Genomic DNA, 22168 nt, shown 5'->3' with positions numbered 1-22168 from the left:
CAGGAATCTTTCATGTCAAACTTGGTCAAATGTGGTTTGACGTCAAGAGCAGTCATTCTCACCTCACCTCTGAAATTCAAGTCTTTTACTCGTGTTCGTACCAAGGCTGTAACTGACCAAGGCTACCCTTACCCCTACTCTCCGTCTTTATTAGTTAGCCAATAGTCTATCCATGCCAATATACAACCTGCACTATGGGCTCTTATTAAGTAGCTTTATGTGTGGTGCATTATCAAATAAACTTTGGAAATCCAAATATATTGAAACTACTGGCTTCCCTTTACCTATCGTGCTTGTTACCTCCTCAAAGAATTCTAATAAATGTGTCAGACATAATGTCCCTTTCACCTTTTCTTCATTTTGACTTTTTAAATTTTCCCAATCCTCCAGATTTACACATGCCACATTGCACATTTGTCTTTCAACTATACACTATCCTTAACTTTCTTTGCTAACCTTCTTAGAATCCTTAACTATATGGGGCAGCATCAGTGGTTAGCACTGCTGCCTCACAAAGTCAGGGACCCGGGTTCAATTCCACCCTCGGATGACTGTCTGTGTGTAGCTTGCACATTCTTCCCGTGTCTGCATGGGTTTCCTCCTGGTACTCCTCCCACAGTCCAAAGATGTGCAGGTTAGGTGGATTGGCCATGCTAAATTGCCCGTAGTGTTCAGGGATGTGTAGTGGGTTATAAGGGGATGGGTCTGGGTGGGATGCTCCAAGAGTCAGTGTGGACTTGTTGCGCCGAAGGGCCTGTTTCCACACTGTAGGGATTCTCTGTGAAAGAATTTACACAGTAAAGTAAATTTGCAACATTGAACTCTTGGCCTTGTTTATTGGAAAAATCTGGAATTTTGCCACATGCTCCTCATATTATTTTCCAATGTGGCAGAAGAAGTCAAATTTAGTTTCATTACCTCAGTTCTACACGTACTTCTTCTGAATTGTTGCCTTCAATGATGAATATGTTTTTCATGTCTTCATTCAGCATATTACATGCGTAGCCAATATTTACAGCTGTCTCTGCAAGAAAAAAATTCTTTTCTTTTTCATAGGTCTTTTTAAAAATGCTTTTTCACAGCAATATTCCAGATAGTTACAAAGCCACAATATTCCAGATAGTTACAAAGTTGTTATTTAATACCAGGTTTATTTATTATTAAACGTTCAACTCATATCTCCAGATCATTTGCACAGGCTTCTTAATTACTAATCCAGGAAGACAATTATGCAACTGGCCCCTCCAATTAAATATCTAGAATACTGAAATAGCTGGACAGAACTCTAACAAGGGAAGACAAGATCAGATACAGGTGGGATGTGATGGGATGATGGAGTTATTAGGTCATCAGTGTCAAGGCCAACATCCCCAGCAATGAGGCACTGGCCACCCTGAATCGGTTATGATGGGTTAGGCACATCATCTATATGACTGACACAAGACTCCCTAAGCAGGTGCTCTACTCCCAGCTTCGAAATGGCAGGTGAGTCCCAGGTGAGGAAGCATTTCAGTGATACCCTCAAGGCCTCACTGTTGAAGTGTGGCATTCTCACAGACACCAAGGAATCACTGGCCCAAGACCATCCAAAGTGGAGGAGGAGCATCCAGGAAGGCATTGAGCATTCTGAGATTCGCTGTTGGGAAAAAATGGAAGCCAGGCGAAATAGTGAAAGGAGTGTGCTGCTACACCAATGCCCTACCCACCCCTTCCTGAGACCACCACCTGTCCCAAGTGTATCAATAAAAATCTAAAGAATTACGTATGCTGTAAATCAGAAACAAAAACAGAAATTGCTGGAAAAGCTCAGTAAGTCTGGCAGCATCTGTGGAGAGAAATCAGAGTTAACGTTTCAGGTACTTTACAGAACTAGCAGTTCTGAGGAAGGGTCACCAAGTCATCCTCGTCTGTGAGGGACCGCCGATGATAATACCAAAATCTTCCTTTCATTCAAATCATTAGTGCCAAGTTTAGCCTGGGGTAAATAACCACATTCCACCCATCCTCAAATGCTAGAGATCTTGAACATGGATTTCATAACAAGTTAACTTGGTCTTTTTCCCTCCTTACACAAATGTTCATTCATAAATTTTGGGAAACGTACTTCAATCATCTGTCATAACTTTTGTCCTACATTTCATACTTCTTACTTGGATCTTTTATTAGAATAGGAAAAGTCAGGAACATTGGCAATCCAATCATAAACACATCATTACATAAGAGTATTTAAAAAGTAGTGATGATAAAGTTTGCTTGCAAAACTGGAAGAGGAATACACATGTATACATGTAAGAGACGACATACATTTATTTTTTGGATCATGCATTGAAAATCAGATAAAGGTACACTGTGTTTACAATAGGTGAGATTGTACAAGGAATTGTTTGCTCCTTGGAAAACTAACTCAAGTATATGAGATAATACACTGAACCTCCCTAGCTCCTGAATGAATTATGCACTGTCAAGACAATTGAGAAAATAGGGATTAGCGTGGCAGAAATTTGATTCTCAATGTTGAGAGAAAAAGGTCAGATTCTCCAAGTTTTGAATGGTAATAACAGAATCTCATCAGTGAGTGCCAAGGGTCTATTCTTTTTGAATGCATTAGCATCCTGTTGTTACCTCATCCAGCCTCAATGAAATGCAGTTTCCCATTCTTCCAAAGCCAGATGAAAACTAGACAATGACAATGCCCAACTTGAAGGTCAGAGTGGGTAACTGCAAATCCATCTTGCCTCTTGCTTTGCTGGATCTCCATTTTAGACAGCAGTCAGAAACAACGCAAGGGACACTCAACTGGCAGTGACCGCATGCATCCACCATCAATAGACTTTGACACTGGACATGTGTCAGTCTTACTGCTCCCTCCTGGCACATCTCCAACCCACTTACAATACACTTCTTCAGTACTGAGGGTACAGAATGCACCAGCGTCTTTCATTGGAATGCTGCTATTAGGAAACCAGTCTGCAATTATTGGTGAGTCAGTCAGGGAGTTGCACAGAGATTAGTTGGGGTTTGGTCACTCACATGTTCGGTCTGTCTACTCAAATTGGTCATTTTTCTTGAGGATGTAACTAGTAGAGTTGATCAGGGGAGCCAGTAAATACGGTTTACTTGGACCTTCAGAAGGCTTTTGATAAGGTCCCATCTAAAAGATTAGTAAGTAAAATTAAAGTGAATGGGACTGGGAGTAGTTCATTGATGCAGACAGAAAACTGGTTGGCAGACAGAAAAACAAAGAGAGTAGGAATGTGGGTCGCTTTCTGAGTGGCACACAGTAATGAGTGGATTACGGTCCCAACCTGAAACGTCAGCTTTCCTTCTCCTTTGATGCTGGCTGGCCTGCTGTGTTCCTCTAGCTCCACACTGTGCTATCTCAGACTCCACCATTGGCAGTTCTTACGATCTTTTAGTGCTTAGACTCCAGATATTCACAATATATATTAATAATTTAGATGAGGTCAATAATTTCAATATTTCCAAGTTTGCAGATGTCACAAAGTTAGGTGGGAGGGTGAACTGTGAGGAGGCTGCAGAGATGCTTCAGTGTGACTTTGATAAGTTGATTGAGTGGACAAATGCATGACAGATGAAATACAATGTAGATAAATGTGAGGTTACCTACTTTGGCAGCAAAACAGGCAGGCTGAATGGTACATGGTTGGGAAAGGAGGAGGTGCTGCAAGATCTGGATCTCCTTGCACACCAGAAGCTGAAAGTAAGCATGCAGGTACAGCAGGTGGTAAAGGCAGCAAGTGGTATGTTGGTCTTCATTGTATGACAATTTAAGTACAGGAGCAGGGACATCTTGCTTTAATTATACAGTGCCTTGGTGAGACCACACCTGAAGTAGTGTGAGGTTACAATACAACTCAGCCCTCACACCCCCTCCCCGCAATAACAACCAAAACAGAATCCCTGTCGTCCTCACGTACCACCCCACCAACCTCCGGATCCAACGCATCATCCTCCGACACTTCCGACGTCTGCAATCCGACCCCGCCACCAAAGACATCTTTCCCTCCCCACCCTTATCTGCTTTCCAGAGGGACCACGCTCTCCGTGACTCCCTTGTCCGCTCCACACTCCCCTCCAGCTCCACCACACCCGGCACTTTTCCCTGCAACCGCAGGAAGTGCTACACCTGCCCCTACACCTTCCCCCTCACCCCCATCCCAGGCCCCAAGAAGACTTTCCACATCAAGCAGATGTTCATCTGCACATCTGCTAATGTGGTATACTGCATCCGCTGTAGCCGTTGTGGCCTCCTCTACATCGGGGAAACCAAGTGAGGCTTGGGGGCCGCTTTGCAGTACACCTACACTCGGTTCACACTAAACAACTGCACCTCCCAGTCGCGAACCATTTCAACTCCCCCTCCCATTCCTCAGACACATGTCCATCCTGGGCCTACTGCAGTGCCACAACGATGCTACCCGAAGGTTGCAGGAACAGCAACTCATATTCCTCTTGGGAACCCTGCAGCCCAATGGTATCAATGTGGCCTTAACAAGCTTCAAAATCTCCCCTCCCCCTACCGCATCCCAAAACCAGTCCAGCTCGTCCCCGCCTCCCTAACCTGTTCTTCCTCCTACCTATCCCCTCCTCCTACCTCAAGCTCCACCCCCATCTCCTACCTACTAATCTCATCCCGCCCCCTTGACCTGTCCATCCTCCCTGGACTGACCTATCTCCTCCCTAACTCCCCACCTATGCTCACCTTTACTGGCTCCATCCCTGCCTCTTTGACCTGTCTGTCTCCTCTCCACCTATCTTCTCCTCAATCCGTCTTCTATCCGCACCCTCCCCTCCCTATTTATTTCAGAACCCCCTTCCCCTCCCCCATTTCTGAAGAAGGGTCTAGGCCCGAAACGTCAGTCTTCCTGCTCCTCTGATGCTGCTTGGCCTGCTGTGTTCATCCAGCTCTACACCTTGTTATCCCTGAAGTAGTGTGTAGGTTTGGTCTCCTTATCTGAGAAAGGATGCTCTGGCTATTAAGGGAGTGGTTACCAGACTGATTCCTGGGATGGTAGGATTGACATATGAAGGGAGACTGGATTGGCTAGGAATATATACACGAGTTTAAAGTAATAGACGGAAGAGGTGAAATCTTGCAGATCCTGTATAGTTCTAACAGGGACTTCGATGTTGTGGCCATTTCGGAGACATGGATAGAGCAGGGACAGGAATGGTTGTTGCAGGTTCCGGGGTTTAGATGTTTCAGTAAGATCAGGGAAGGTGGTAAAAGAGGGGGAGGTGTGGCATTGTTAGTCAAGGACAGTATTACGGTGGCAGAAAGGACATTTGATGACAACTCGTCTACTGAGGTAGTATGGGCTGAGGTTAGAACCAGGAAAGGAGAGGTCACCCTGTAGGGAGTTTTCTATACGCCTCCGAAAAGTTCCAGAGATGTACAGGAAAAGATTGCAAAGATGATTCTGGATAGGAGCGAAAGTAACAGGGTAGTTGTTATGGGGGACTTTAACTTTCCAAATATTGACTGGAAACGCTATAGTTCAAGTACTTCAGATGGGTCAGTTTTTGTCCAATGTGTGCAGGAGGGTTTCCTGACACAGTATGTAGATAGGCCAACAAGAGGCGAGGCCACATTGGATTTGGTACTGGGTAATGAACCAGGCCAGGTGTTAGATTTGGAGGTAGGTGAGCACTTTGGTGATAGTGACCACAATTCGGTTACGTTTACTTTAGCGATGGAAAGGGATCGGTATATAACGCAGGGCAAGAGTTATAGCTGGGGGAAAGGCAATTATGAGGCGATGAGACAAGATTTAGGATGCATAGGATGGAGAAGGAAACTGCAAGGGCTGGGCACAATTGAAATGTGGAGCTTGTTCAAGGAACAGCTACTGCGTGTCCTTGATAAGTATGTACCTGTCAGGCAGGGAGGAAGTGGTCGAGCGAGGGAACCGTGGTTTACTAAAGAAGTTGAATCTCTTGTCAAGAGGAAGAAGGAGGCTTATGTAGAGATGAGGCGTGAAGGCTCAGTTAGGGCGCTTGAGAGTCACAAGTTAGCCAGGAAGGACCTAAAGAGAGAGCTAAGAAGAGCCAGGAGGGGACATGAGAAGTCTTTAGCAGGTAGGATCAAGGAAAACCCGAAAGCTTTCTATAGGTATGTCAGGAATAAAAGAATGACTACAGTAAGATTGGGGCCGGTCAAGGACAGTAGTGGGAAGTTGTGCGTGGAGTCCGAAGAGATAGGAGAGGTGCTAAATGAATATTTTTCGTCAGTATTCACACAGGAAAAAGACAATGTAGTCGAGGAGAATACTGAGATACAGTCTATTAGACTAGACGGGATTGAGGTTCATAAGGAGGAGGTGTTAGCAATTCTGGAAGGTGTGAAAATAGATAAGTCCCCTGGGCCGGATGGGATTTATCCTAGGATTCTCTGGGAAGCTCGAGAGGAGATTGCAGAGCCTTTGGCTTTGCTTTTTATGTCGTCATTGTCTTCAGGAAAAGTGCCAGAAGACTGGAGACTAGCAAATGTTGTCCCCTTGTTCAAGAAGGGGAGTAGAGACAACCCTGGTAATTATAGACCAGTGAGCCTTACTTCGGTTGTGGGTAAAGTGTTGGAAAGGATTATAAGAGATAGGATTTATAATCATCTAGAAAGAAATAATTTGATTAGGGATAGTCAACACGGTTTTGTGAAGGGTAGGTCGTGCCTCACAAACCTTATTGAGTTCTTTGAGAAGGTGACCAAACAGGTGGATGAGGGTAAAGCCGTTGATGTGGTGTATTTGGATTTCAGTAAAGCGTTTGATAAGGTTCCCCATGGTAGGCTATTGCAGAAAATACGGAGGCATGGGATTGAGGGTGATTTAGCGGTTTGGATCAGAAATTGGCTAGCTGTAAGAAGACAGAGGGTGGTGGTTGATGGGAAATGTTCATCCTGGAGTTCAGTTACTAGTGGTGTACCTCAAGGATCTGTTTTGGGGCCACTGCTGTTTGTCATTTTTATAAATGACCTGGATGAGGGCATAGAAGGATGGGTTAGTAAATTTGTGGATGACAGTAAAGTCGGTGGAGTTGTGGATAGTGCAGAAGGATGTTGCAGGTTACAGAGGGACATGGATAAGCTACAGAGCTGGGCTGAGAGGTGGCAAATGGAGTTTAATGCGGAAAAGTGTGAGGTAATTCACTTTGGAAGGAGTAACAGGAATACAGAGTACTGGGCTAATGGTAAGATTCTTGGTAGTGTGGATGAGCAGAGAGATCTCGGTGTCCATGTGCACAGATCACTGAAAGTTGCCACCCAGGTTGATAGCGTTGTTAAGAAGGCGTACAGTATGTTAGGTTTTATTGGTAGAGGGATTGAGTTTCGGAGCCATGAGGTCATGTTGCAGCTGTACAAAACTCTGGTGCGGCTGCACTTGGAGTATTGCGTACAGTTCTGGTCACCGCATTATAGGAAGGATGTGGAAGCATTGGAAAGGGTGCAGAGGAGATTTACCAGGATGTTGCCTGGTATGGAGGGAAGGTCTTATGAGGAAAGGCTGAGGGTCTTGTGGCTGTTTTTGTTAGATAGAAGAAGGTTAAGAGGTGACTTGATAGAGACATACAACATGTTCAGAGGATTAGATAGGGTGGACAGTGGGAGCCTTTTTCCTCGGATGGTGATGGCTAGCACGAGGGGACATAGCTTTAAATTGAGGGGTGATAGATATAGGACAGATGTCAGAGGTAGGTTCTTTACTCAGAGAGTAGTAAGGGCGTGGAATGCCCTGCCTGCAAAAATAGTAGACTCGCCCACTTTAAGGGCATTTAAATGGTAATTGGATAAACATATGGATAATAATGGAATAGTTTAGGTTAGATGGGCTTCAGATTGGTTTCACAGGTCAGCGCAACATCGAGGGCCGAAGGGCCTGTACTGCGCTGTAATGTTCTATGTTCTATGACTTGTGAGTCCAGAATCAGGAGTCACAGTGTAAGGATACTGGGTAGGCCACTTAGGACTGCAGTAAGAAGAAATGTCTTCACCCAAAGAGTGACGAGCCTGTGGAATTCTATGCCACAGAAAGTGGTTGAGACCAAAATAATATATGTTTTCAAGGAGTTAGACACAACTCATAACATTAAAATATACTGGCAACTCAGTACTGATGTGCTCAACATGGCATGTGAGGAAGAAAGCCTTGATTACCTTGTTGCCTTCCATACTCATGCAACTCAAAAATGGAAATGCTAGAAATGAGAAATGGCTGCGACCACACCCAGAGTGGGCTTAATAAGTGTTTTGTTAGTGTCTGAGAACACGGACTCTGTTTGTGAGTGATAGAAGGCCTTTCAAGGGGCAACTGCATTCGTCAGGCACTTTCACACCACAAGCTGATGTCGTTTGCAATCAATAGTGCTCTACATATGAAATGCTGCAGTGTCTAACTGTGTGGTAGAAGTACAAGTCACAAACGATCTTTACCAGCCACTACTCAAAGATAATTCAAGACCTCATAGGCTGCATAGGGGTATGGAACTGATTTCCTCACCTTTAACTGTAAGCATTCACCAAGATGTTCATACATATAATGATGCCTTTTTGGGTGCCATGGTTCGGGTGGGGGCAAATGTAGCTTCTGTTTGTTTATTGTTAGATTTTGCTGTTGCTCAATAAAAGTGCACATTTTGAACTGTTTCAAGCCTTTCCAGTTTGTGATAGTCACACATTGAACAATGAGAAGGTATTGGGTTATACTGAGCATTAGTGAAAAAGTGGCACTCCCTTAGACAGAGTTCGATGGTGGGATGAGGCTAAGGACGAGTAACCTGTGTAGCAATACATTTAAAAATGTGCACCTGATTTGCGACAATGCGTCAAAATGCCAACAATCTACTCTGAGAAGCATCTGTTTTTGGTTCCTCTCCAACTATATATATGAACATAGAATATAGAACAGTACAGCAAGGAACAGGCACTTTGGCTCACCATATTTGTGCCAAACACGATACCATTCTAAACTTTTCATATCTTCCCGTATACGGTCTGTATTCCTCTATTACCTGCCCGTTCATGTGTCTCTCTAAATGCCTCTTAAACCTTGTGAATGTATCTCCTTCTGCCACCTCATCTGGTGATGCATTCCAGGCACCTGTCACCTGCGGTGTAATGAAATTCCCTTGCACATCTCCTTTAAACTTTTGCCCTGTCACCTTAAACCTATGCCTCCCCCAGTATCTGACATTTCTATTTGGGAAAAGACTCCAACTATCCACCATATTCATGCCTCTTATAATTTTATATACTTCTATCAGGTCGCTCCAGAGCCTCCAACACTCTTATTAAAACAATCCAAGTTTATCCAACCACTCCTTATAACTAATATGCTCCAATCCAGGCAACATCCTGGTAATTTCTTTTGCACCCTCTTTTGCATCCTTCCTACAATGTGGGGACCAGAATTGTACACAATATTCCAAATGTGGCCTAACTAAAGTTTGAAACAGCTGCAACATGACTTGCCAATTTTTATACTCAATTCCCCAACTGATGAAGGCAAGCATACTGTGCATCTTCTCTACCACCCTATTCACTTGTGCTGCACCCCAAGATCCCTCTGTATATCAATGCTCCTAAAGGTCCTGTATATTTTTCTCTTGTATTCCTCTCCCCTCCACTGCCTGCAAGTTCATAGTTCCCCAAACCCACAAAATCCACTTCTACCTCCTTCCCAAAATCCACAAACAGGACTGCCTGCTCCTCCCCCACAGAACTCATCTTGTCCTACCTTAAGTTGACTTTGTTCTCCTGTTGTCCAGTCCCTCCCCACTTACATCTGTGATTCTTCTAATATTTTACATCAGTTTCAGAATTTCCAGTTCGTGGGTTCCAGCCACCTTCGCCATGGATGTGCAATCCTTTTACACGTCCATCAGGATAGTCTCAAGGCTCTCCACTTCTTCCTGAAAGAAAAGGCCTAAACCGCCCCCATCCTCCACCAACCTCCTCCGCCTGGCTGAGTCGGTACTCACTTTGAACAATTTCTCCTTTAACTTCTCCCACTTTCTTCAGATGAAAGGGGTCGCCATGGGTACCTGCTGGGGCTCCAGCTATGCCAGTCTCGTCATGGGCTACATGGAACATTCCTTCTTCCAATCCTACTCTGGCCCCCACCCATAACACCTAATCTGGTATATTAGTGACATCATTGGTGCTGCTCCCCTCCATCATCCAGAATTGGAAAATTGCATCAATTTCACTTCTGATTTACACCTCTCACCTTCACCTGGTCCACCTCTGGTTCCTTGTTTCCCTTCCTTGACATCTCTATTTCCATTTCTGGGGATAAGGTGGCCACCAACATCCACTACAAACCCACCGACCCCCACAGTTACCTCAATTGTACATCCTCAAACCCTGCTTCTTGTAAAGACTCCATTCCATTTTCCCAGATCCTCCGTCTCCACCACATCTGTTCTGATAATGCCAACTTCAACAAGGGAGCATCCATAACGTCCACTTTCTTCCTCAAACAAGGTTTCCCCACCACCATGGTTGACAGAACCCTCTGCTGGTCTGATCTATCACCCACACTTCAGCTGTCACCCTCTCTCTTCCCTCCCACACAGCGATAGGGTCTACTCGTCCTCAACTACCATCCCATCAGCATCCATATCTAAAGGATCACTAGCCACTATTTTCACCATCTCCAGCAAGATGCTAGACACATATTCTCCTCCCTTCTCTTGTCTGCCTTCCATATGGACCATTCACATCCCGACACATTGGTCCATTCCTCCTCCATCCTCAACATTTTGCCCCCACCGCCCCGCAGCGCCTTCCCATGCCATTGCAGAAGGTATAACACCTGCCCATTTACTTCTTCCTTCCTAATTATCCAAGGTCCCAAATATACCTTCCAGGTGAAAGAGCGATTTACTCATACTTCGCTCAATCCAGTTTACTGCATTTGCTGCTCACAGTGTGGTCTCCTCTACATTGGTGGGACGAAGTGCATACTCGGCAACTGCTTCACAAAACACCTATGTTCTGTCTACAAAAATGACCTTGAACTTCCGGTTGCCTGCCATTTCAACATACCATCATGTTCCTTGGCCAACATCTCCGTCTTCATGGAATCATAGAATCCCTACAGTGTGGAAAGAGGCCATTCAGCCCACACTGCCCCTCCGAAGAGCATCCCACCCAGACCCGTTATCCTACCCCTGATTTCCCATGTCTAACCCACCTAACCTAAACATCCCTGGGCACTATGGGCAATTTAGCATGGCCAATCCACCTAACCTACACATCTTTGGACTGTGGGAGGAAACCGGAGCACCCAGAGGAAAGCCACGCAGACATGGGGAGAATGTGCAAACTCCACACAGACAGTCGCCCGAGGCTGTACGTGGCGCTGTGAAGCAGCAGTGCTAACCACTGAGCCACTGCGCCGCCCTGTCTTGTGCTTGCTACAGTATTCCAGCGAAGGTCAGTGCAAGCGGGAAGAACAACACCTCATTTTCTGTTTGGCAGCCCTGCAACTTCTGGACTCAATATCAAGTTCAATAATTTTAGGGCCTGAGCAGCTTCTTCAATCTCTTTACCTCAATTTCCACACACCCGACCTTGTCATCACATGTACTGCTGCCACAAACAACTCACTGTCACCCACTAACTATTCCCATTAGCAGCTATTCATTCTAACTATTCCCATTAGCAGCTATTCATTCTCTCAGGCTGACTTTTATCCATTTCTTTGTCTGCCCAACAGTTTTTCTTTCTCTCTGGGCTCCATTTCCACCTATCAGTTACTCTTACCCCCTCCCACCAGCCCTCCTCTAGTATATATCCCAACTTTTCAGAGCTACAGTTAGCTCTAAAGAAGGGTAACTTGAAACATTAACTCTCCTTTCCCTCCATAGATGTTGGCAGACCTGCTGTGTTTTTCAAATTTCTGATTTTGTTTCTGATTTCCAGCATCTGTAGTTCTTTGTTTTTTTCTTGGAAAAGCTTAGCAGGTCCAGCAGCATTGGTGAAGGGAAAAACAGAGTTAACGTTTCGGGTCCAGAGACCCTTCCTCAGGGGAAGGTTCACCGGACCCGAAACGTTAACTCTGTTTTTTCCTTCACCGATGCTGCCAGACCTGCTGCGCTTTTCCAGCAACTTTGTTTTTGTTCCTGATTTACAGCATCCGCAGTTCTTTCCATTTTTACTTTGATTTTTCTTGTTCACCTACAGTTTTATCTAAGTAATTTATACATTTTACAAACAACAGAGGTCCCAGCACTCATCCTTGTGGAACACCACTGGTTATAGACCTCCAGCCAGAAAAACAAGCATCCACAACTACCTACCATCTCTTATGACCAAGGCAATTTTGTATTCAATTTGCCAACTTTCCATGGATTCCATGCGACTTAATCTCCTGGATCAACCTGACATGAGGAACTTTTCAAATGCTTGTGTAAAGTCCATGTAGACAACATCCACTGCCCTACCCTCATCAATCAACTTCATCATTTCCTCAAAAAACTCAAACAAGTTTGAGTGCCAAGACGCTTCTCACATAAAGCCATGCTGACTATCCCTAATAAGTCTATTCTTTTCCAGACATGAGTAAATCCTATCCCTAAGAATGTTCTCCAATCATTTCCATATCACTGATGTAAGGCTCACTGGTCTATAATTTCCTGGATTATCCTTGTTGCCCTTCTTAAACAAAGGAACAACATTGGCTATATTCTCCAGTCTTCTGGGACCTCACCCGTAGCTAAAGTGGGTACAAAGATCTCTGTCAAGGCCCCAGCAATCTCCTCCCTTACCTCCTTCAGTATCATCGGATAAATCTCATCAGGCGCTGGGGACTTCTCAATTTAATATTTTTCAAGAAACCCAACACCTCCTCCTTCTTAATATCGACATGTCCCTCTCTAATTTTGCCATTATCCATGTCCTTCTCCTTAGTGAATATCGATGCAAAGTACTCATTAACTACCTCACCCAGTTCTTCTGGCTCCATCCATAAATTCCCTCCTTTCTCCTTGAGTGAATAAACCCTTTCTCTAGTTACCCTTTTGGTCCTAATATATGCGGAAAATGGCTTGGGATTTTCAATCTTACTTGCCAAGGATGTTTTGTGGTCCCATCTAGCCTTCCTAATTTCTTACATTCTTTTCTGCTTCCCTTATATTCCTTAAGGGCCTTGTTTGATTTCAGTTACCTAAACTTTACATATACTTCTTTTCTCTTGTGAGCTAAACTTTCTATATTTCTTGTGATTCTTGCCACCCATATCTTTCATCCTCGCAGGTAAATGCTGGTCTCTGAACTCTGATCAGCTGCCCTTTAAACAATTCCCATGTTGGATGCGGATTTACTCTCAAACAGCTGCCCCCAATCTAATTTCTCCAGTTCCTACCTAATACTGTTGTAATTAGCCTTCTCCCATTTTGGTATTTTCACCAAACTTATCCTTACCCATAACTTTATTAAAGCTTACAGAATTTATGATCACTATTCCCAAGTGCTCCATTACTGAAACTTCAATCACCTGGCCAGGCTCATTCCTCATTAAAAGGTGTAGTACAGTCCCTGCCCTAGTTGTACTATCTCCACATTGTTTCAAGAAACACTCCTGGATGTACCTGACAAATTCTGCCCGTCTAAGTCATGGCGCTAAGGAAGTGTCAGTCAACACAGGGGAAGTTAAATCACTCACTACAACAACCCTAGATAACAAGGTGTAGAGCTGGATGAACACAGCAAGCCAAGCAGCATCAGAGGAGCAGGAAGGCTGACGTTTCGCTTCGAGACCCTTCTTTAGAAATGTTTTTACATCAATCCTTGATCTGCTTACATATCTGTTCCTCTATCTCCCACTGGCTTTTGGGAGGCCTATCATAGTGACTGGACATCCCTTATTCTTAGGTCCTACCCATATGGCTTTGCTGGATGAGCCCTCCAAGATGCCCCCTCTCAGTACAGTTGTGACATTCTCCTTAATCAGTAATGCAACTCCTCCACCCCTTTTATGTCCCTCTCTATCATACCTGAAACATCTAAACTCTGGAATTTTGAGGTGCCTGTCCTGCCTTTCTATTAATGGCTACCACATTGTAGTTCAGGCTCCGAGTTCATCTGCTTTACCTGTTATACTCTTTGCATTAAAGTAAATGCACTTCAGACCGCCAGTCCCGTCATGTTAATTAACCTGGCCCTGCCTGCTCTACCTATCAGATCTGTTTGACTTAAACTTTGACCTTCTCCTCAATACATCTGCTACGTACTGTTCATTTCCCACCCCCGCCACACTCATTTAAACCCTTTGAATGAGCAACATCCTTCTTGTCTCACTGACTCTAGTTCACAGAATTGTTACAGTGCAAAAAGAGGCCATTTGGCTCATCACATCTGCACTGACTCTCTGAATAAACATTTCAACTGCTGCCATTTCCCAACCTTCTCCCTATATCCACTGTGAAGGGCAATTCTTGTCTTGCATCACTGGATTGGATGCACAGCTAGGCTTTAAATATGGTGTTGGCAATAGGAATCCTGGGAGGTCATGGCATTGGTGAGTACTTCCACCTGTGGCAACAGCATGATACAATCAGTGGGAAGCTATGGGCTGTGGTGCACAGAAATGAGGGGAATTTTGAAAAGTAGAGTGAGAAATTTCGCAGTGCCGCAGGGAGAGAAAGACTCAATGAAACTCAACAAAATTGACAATTAGTCTGTGGCTGGTAAAATTCAGCCTATAATTCTAAAAACCAAAAGCACAAATTATTACTTACTGTTCTAGTTTAGGATAAGTGAAACAATAAACAGAATTTTCTTTCACTGTTACTATATGGTGTGGTTTGCTTTTATCCTGGGTCGCAATCAGTCAAAGGTAAATGAGGATTTTTAGTACTTTAATTCAATCTTCACTTTTGTGACAACTTGCTCTCTGCAAAGAGTGGGCTTGGAATCCAGTGAACTATCCCATGGAGTCATGACAACCATAAGAAAATATGAGATCATCAGAAATCAAAATACTTTTGAAATACTAGCTATTTCTTTCTTTCAGTAGCAAATCATAAAATGCATATACCTTGTTTGTCACCTGTAAGGACCCAAATCTTGATATTTGCTTTTGAAAGTGTTGCAATTGTCTGTGGAACACCATCTTGGAGTTTATCTTCAACTGCTGTAGCACCTAATAACTGCAAAAAGAAAATCTGCTGGAAACATTTTGGAAAATAATTTTTCCTAAATCTGTCTCATATAATTGGCCATAGATATAAAGTGACAGGGAAAGAGTTTAAAGGAGATGAGTGACGCAAGTTCTTTTTACATGGATGGTGGTAGGTGTCTGAAATGCAGTGCCAGAGAGGTGGTAGAAACAGATACAACAGCAATGTTTAAAAGACATTTGGACAGACACATGAACAAGCAGGGAATAGAGGGATATGTACCATGTGCAGGCAGATGTGATTAGATTAGATGGCATCATGGTTGGCACAGACAAGATGGGCCAAAGAGCCTATTTCTGTGCTGTACTGTTACATTCTATGTTCTATTGCTGTGCTTGAAGGTCAATATTGACACAGTGTTTTGCTAATTTGTCATTTGAACTGTTTGAACTGTATTTTGTTACAATAATTATGCGGTCATCTTCAGCTTTTTATTCCAAATATTTATTTTATATTTTTATATAGTTATTTCTGCTCAGTTTCCCTACTTCCATCTTTAAATCACACTGGTGAAGGAGAAATGCTGTGCTCCTATAATTTACAAAGATCCCAATTGCCCAGTGGCAATTTTATGCTGTTACAAGCTTACATTTCAAGCAAGTTACAATTCAAGTTTTTTTTGAACTGAGGGATGCAGGAAAGGAAGTATAAAAGTACATGCTGTGAGATGCTGCACTCTGGCAGTTTCTGCACAAGCTAATGAAAATACCTTGTTCCACTCATCAAGAACAAATTTCATACAGAACTCCTTAAGCAGGCATTAGGCTGCTATTGAATAAATGCAAGGAGTCTAAAGCCCAGGTGCACCATTGAATGGGCCTGATGTTAAAAGTTCCAAATCAGTATTGGAATGTTAAAAATGGGCACAATGGATACCAATTTCTGCTCTCTATTGTTTAGTTGTGAGCTTAGGGGTATGAAAGATGTAAGGAAGAATAACACTTCACACAGGTAGATGCATTAAACTCTTTGGAGTGGCTCATCCTGTAGTAGACATCATAATCATTCAGCTCTCAACTGTGGTTCCAAGTAGATGTTACCACGCAACAACGGCCACATCTTGCCGAGTATAGGCCCACAGAATTGGATAGGGAAGATCAGGACCATTCCCATGGTCAGCAGCCATGCACTCTGTATAAACACCACAGCAAATTCATTGGTCTACTCTACTATTTCCTTTTTTCTTCTGAAGGTTCAAGTGGCATGCAGCACAAGGCCCAAATCAGCTTGAGCCTTCTGTGCTAGCAATGCCTCTGAGAAGGAAGCCTGTGAGCCCTCAGAGGATACACAGGCAAACCCCTGACCAGCACAGGGACAGTCACTTGGTTGGGGACGCCGGTGAAATGAGATGAGGCATTACCTTTGAGGACGTCACTGGCTTGTCTGGAGGAGGAAATGCCTGAAGTTTCTGGCACTCAGAGGACTGCTGAGGACCAAGCACTTGAGTGCCGTGCAAAAGATGGACAGCCATACTTAGCCAAAAATTGCACAGGCAACCTTTAGAGAGAACCATGGGTATATCAGTCAGGTAAGCCTGGATCCTGGACCAGACGGCAACCAGCCAGTGACTTTTGTTTTTAAAGGTGACAAGATATAAGATCCAGATATTTACTGAGAGAATAAAGCCACAAGATACTGTGGATATAGATAATATAAAGTAGTTTACCGTTAAGTCTTTTTCAATTTCTTCATACAATTCAGACAGTTGTTCTTCACGGTTTTCTAATGCAGTACTTGCTTCCTGGTACCGTTGTTGCCAGTTTGTAAAATATATTTCATTTAATTCTTTATATGCCAAGGCTAATGTGCGTAAACCATCACCTGCAAATTCCTATAATTGAAAGTAGGCTTTAGCTGAGAATGACTGGTTATTATATATAGAAAAACACTGACAAAATAATCCAGAGATAGTAGGAACTGCAGATGCTGGAGAATCCGAGACAACAAGGTGCAGGGCTGGATGAACACAGCAGGCCAAGCAGCATCATAGGAGCAGAAAGGCTGATGTTTCGGGCCTAGACCCTTCATCAGAAAAGGAGGAGGGGAAGGGGGTTCTGAAATAAATAGGGAGAGTGGGAGGCGGATAGAAGATGGATAGAGGAGAGGATAGGTGGAGAGGAAACAAACAGGTCGAAGAGGCGGGGATGGGGCTGGTAAAGGTGAGTGTGGATGAGGAGTTAGGGAGGGGATAGGTCAGTCCAGGGAGGACGGACAGGTCAAGGGGGCGGGATGAGGTTAGTCGGTAGGAGATGGAGGTGCGGCATGAGGTGGGAGGAGGGGATAGGTGGGAGGAAGAACAGGTTAGGGAGGCGGGGACGAGCTGGACTGGTTTTGGGATGCGGTAGGGGGAGGGGAGATTTTGAAGCTTGTGAAATCCACATTGATACCATTGGGCTGCAGGGTTCCCAAGCGGAATATGAGTCTTCTTTTTAGGGTTAGGTTCACAGTTGAAGAAGTAAGCATGGAGGTTCTTCTTTTTAGGGTTTTCACAAGCTTCAAAATCTCCCCTCCCCCTACCGCATCCCAAAACCAGTCCAGCTCGTCCCTGCCTCCCTAACCTGTTCTTCCTCCCACCTATCCCCTCCTCCCACCTCAAGCCGCACCTCCATCTCCTACCGACTAACCTCATCCCGCCCCCTTGACCTGTCCGTCCTCCCTGGACTGACCTATCCCCTCCCTAACTCCCCACCCACACTCACCTTTACCGGCCTCATCCCCGCCCCTTCGACCTGCTTGTTTCCTCTCCACCTATCCTCTCCTCTATCCATCTTCTATCCGCGTCCCACTCTCTCCCTATTTATTTCAGAACCCCCTTCCCCTCCCCTTTTTCTGATGAAGGGTCTAGGCCCGAAACGTCAGCCTTTCTGCTCCTATGATGCTGCTTGGCCTGCTGTGTTCATCCAGCCCTGCATCTTGTTGACAAAATAATCCAGTTTTTTTTAAATCTACAAGGCCTGAAGAATAGAACAATATCATTTTGCACCTGGTATTCTGTGGCTACATGGTACCAAACTATCCTGTAAGCCAGACAACTGCTCAATGATTTCAAAAACTCTGGCAAGATGAGTACAGTCCACAACCCTAGGATTGAGTACTGGGTATTCATTGAGTAGACAATGCGCCAGAGATACTGACTGCTGAGAACGATTCAGAGCATGGTGTTACTGTTCACATGTCAGTATCAACACATGCATCCTCATAAAAAAATGCCTTACCATGCACTTTCTCCTGTCCTTGCAGGAGAAAGAGACACATAATACCATAAAAATGGGAAAGGACCACCCATTCTGCAGAATATCATGGTAAAGGAGGAGTGGGCAATGGTAATAGCCAGGTCGCAGACCAGAAGAATGTCAGCATTGGCAAAATGGGACACACAGTGGAGACAGGGATTTCCAGGGGCAACGTATTCATCTTCAGGAAGCATTGCATTCCACCCTTTTGTCAGTGTGCCGTATACAAAATTGTATTGTTTTACCTTGTGCTGCTTTTGATCTCCACCAATTTCCCCATCCTGTTGTTGCCATTACACATATGTACAGCATTCCTTTGCTCCACATGCCTAATGTGTCTCCACATGATAAAGTCATCATTCACCAAATAAGACCAACAATTGATGCAATCTTATATTAACAAATCAAAATAATCTAAACAGAGTATAACTGCATATTACTATTACTGATTTTAATTATATGTTCACTTACATCGAGATGTGTAGTGGTTATGTCTCTTAAATGCTGAGATGCAGAATTAAGTCTCTCAAACACAATGGTGTCAGCCCCCTTACAGTACAAATACAGTTTCTCATCAGGATGCCGAACTAAAACAATGAAATAAACCAAGAGCTAAATAAATGAATATTGCACATTACTCATAATCTCAATGGAGGGTAAAATGATTTATATTTATTTTAAAAATAACAAGCTCACCTATGACAGACATTCTTTTCCTCACATTATCAAAGTCCAGAATAGAAAGCAATTGATAGACTACAGTTTTACCCATTTCAACTAGAGTTATTGTCTCAGGAGTACGGGACAAGAAAACAAAGCCAAAATTTCTTGCTGCAGTGACAAGTGCACCTTCATCTGGAGACTGAGCCTGATACATTAGGGCACCTTTAGAAAAAAGAAGAATGTTATAAAGTGATATACATCAGAGAAAACTGCAGTTAGTTCTAATACCAAAGAGTTAAAGCTGATTATTCATGGTTTAAATAATTGAATAGAGATCAATGTTAATATAATTTGCTTCTAACAAAGCTACAGCAGATTTTATAAGTGATTAAACAGATAGCATTTCATTAAAATGTTAATTTGTGATTACATTAGCGCATTCTGCCAGTTATCATACAATAAATCTGAGATTTTGTTAACATGAGGTAAGTGGAGAGATTAATCTGAGATGGTCAGGATATTGCAGATGCCAGTGGCAGTCAACCACATCGCTGTGGGTCTGGAGTCACATTTAGGCCAGATCAAGTAAGGACGGCAGTTTCCTTCCCTAAAAGACATTATTGAACCAGATGGGCTTTTCCGGACAATCAACAATGGTTTCATAGTCATCATTAAACTCTTAATTCCAGATATTTTTATTGAATTCAAATTCCACCATCTGCCATACTGGGATTCAAACCCAGATCCCCAGAGTATTATCTGGGTCTCTGGATTAACAGTCCAGCAATAATACCCACTAAGCCATCACCTCCCCAGCATACTCATCAGGACTAGAGTGCAAGAAACATACTTGAAAAAAGGGACCACAATTTATACAGCACTAGAAGATGGTGCTCATTGATTGGGGCATTGCTGGAACGGCAATGCAGCAGGAACAAGTAAGTATCAATCTTAGTTCTCAAACTAGGTAGGTAGATGTTGATTGGTCAAGGTATTGCCATAGGAATGCAGTAAAAGATTGTCTCTGTTTTGCTCAATTTATGTAGAAATTTGTTTTGCCAACATAAAACAGGTCCAGTACATTAAAGCTCTAGCATGTGCAAGTGCATTACACTGCAAACGTGGCAGATAATCTTTGAATCGATTTTCAGTATTGTCCAGATTATTGACCATTCTTTATTTCCCAGAGGTAAGAGCCACATTGCTTTGGGCCTAGAGTCACCTGTAAGTCAGGCCAGGTAAGGTATGCAGATTTCCTTCAAAGAAGTTATTAGTGAACCAGACCGGTTTTTACAACAATCAACAGTTACATGGTATTAGGCTAGCTTTTCATTCCAGATTTTTAATGAATTCAAATTTCACCATCTGTCATAGTGCGATTTGAATTCATGTCCCTCATCGTAAGTTTGGATCACTAGTCCAGTGACATTACCATTGATTTTCACTGATTAGTTTGCTGGCCCAATATCCTTTGTCACTATCACGCTGACGTTGTCTTTTACTAACAATATCACTCCATCTAATTTTTCTTGAAGCCCATTCTTCCTAAAGATTGAATACCCTTGGATGTTGATTTCTAGCTTTAGTCACCTTGCTGCCATAACTCTGTAATCGCAGTCACGTTATACCTGTTTCCAATTACTAGCCCTGCTAATGCTACATGTATTCAGATACTGTAACTTTACATTTGTCTTTTTAACTTTTTTAAACGTTAATTTTTTATACAATAGCCCTACACGTTACCAATCTTTGTTTCCTTTGCCTCCACTTCTGTTTTCTACTTTTCGACCTTTCATTTCTATCTTTATTTTCCTTAGTCTTTTCTCGCACACTACTAACAAATGCCCCTAAATTCTCTGCCAAGATATTGGTCCTCATTCTCCTGGGATGAAGCCTGTTCAGCTTGTACAGGTCCCATGTTCCCCAGAATCAGCCCCAATGCCTCAGAAATCTAAATGTCTCCCACCCACATCATCTTTCTAGTCATGCAATCAAGTAATTTTCCTATTCATGAACTCATTGGCATGTGGCATTGGACATAATCCTGAAATTTTATTTTATTTCCTAACTTTCTATATTCTGCCTGTGGGCTTCATCCCTCTCTTGTGACAACACTATAGTTTCAAGAGGTGTATTTTTCTCTTTTTTATTTTATTTCCTAACTTTCTCTATTCTGCCTGAAGGGCTCGATCCCTCTCGTGACAATGCGATAGCTGTAAGAGGTGTATTTTGTCCTTTTTTTAAATGAAGCAAGGTTGAGACAGATGTACCGATCAGTCTGTTCCATGCTAATAATGTAAACAGCATGTGGGCCTTGGGGTTTTTTCAAAGAATAGAAGCAGCATGAATCAGTGGAGTCAGGCTTGCACAAAATCAGGATTTTGATTCAGCTTTCAGTAGTTGTTGGGCTTTTGAAGCTGCCATACATCTCTCCCTGGTACAGCAAAATGCTTGAGTTCTCTCTCTCCCTGCCAGAATTTTCTCTTGATGTTCTTTCTTTTTAGTCTGGAGAAACATTGAATGTGAGACAACCTACTGAATTTTCCTTTGTCATGGAGGAGTTTATGGGATGTTACTACATTGGAACAATTGTTGTTTAGAAGTTAATAATCTATTACTCTCTCAAGTTTTCCAGTAGAGCTAAAGTTATACCAGTTCTTCTTCCTTTTGTTTGTATTTTAACTATAGGATAAGAATAAAGCGTATTTTGCTTAAAGCCAAGCCGTGTAACCAACTGAATTATGTCTGGAACACAACACCTTACACTTGCCTTTAAGTGAGATGAAAGTTAGGTTCTAGGCCATCTCTTGATATATTTGAGGGGGGTTTGGTCTTGTCCATAATACTCTTACGTAACTTGTTAGAACTTACATGGACCAGACTTCTGCCTGTTCATGCTTCCCCTTCACAGTCTGCATGCAGATACTCAGTGACATCTTTGACTCTGGCAGCAGGGAGACAATATACTATCCTACTATCATATCTGTAGCCACATAAACTTATATTTGTTCTCCTTATGATAAAATTCCCAATAGCTATTGCTCTCCCACTCTTTTTTTTCCTCACTCTATTCA

The 22168-nt window shown here is 43.2% G+C and overlaps 1 protein-coding gene across 1 annotated transcript in view; it reads right to left on the bottom strand.

Moving 5' to 3' along the window:
* atp8b5b (ATPase phospholipid transporting 8B5b) overlaps positions 1–22168 on the bottom strand; it is a 253067-nt gene that overhangs the window by 59937 nt on the left and 170962 nt on the right. The window contains exons 15-19 of the mRNA XM_048600294.1: positions 19128–19316; positions 18903–19018; positions 16865–17029; positions 15057–15168; positions 919–1024 (exon numbers count right to left, since the gene is read on the bottom strand). Coding sequence (XP_048456251.1) covers positions 919–1024; positions 15057–15168; positions 16865–17029; positions 18903–19018; positions 19128–19316 — 688 coding nt within the window. The remainder of the gene's footprint in view (positions 1–918; positions 1025–15056; positions 15169–16864; positions 17030–18902; positions 19019–19127; positions 19317–22168) is intronic.

Source organism: Rhincodon typus, chromosome 1, assembly GCF_021869965.1.
Source record: "Rhincodon typus isolate 14 chromosome 1, sRhiTyp1.1, whole genome shotgun sequence".
Classification (NCBI taxonomy): domain Eukaryota; kingdom Metazoa; phylum Chordata; class Chondrichthyes; order Orectolobiformes; family Rhincodontidae; genus Rhincodon; species Rhincodon typus.
This window is presented reverse-complemented; position numbering and strand designations above follow the sequence as displayed.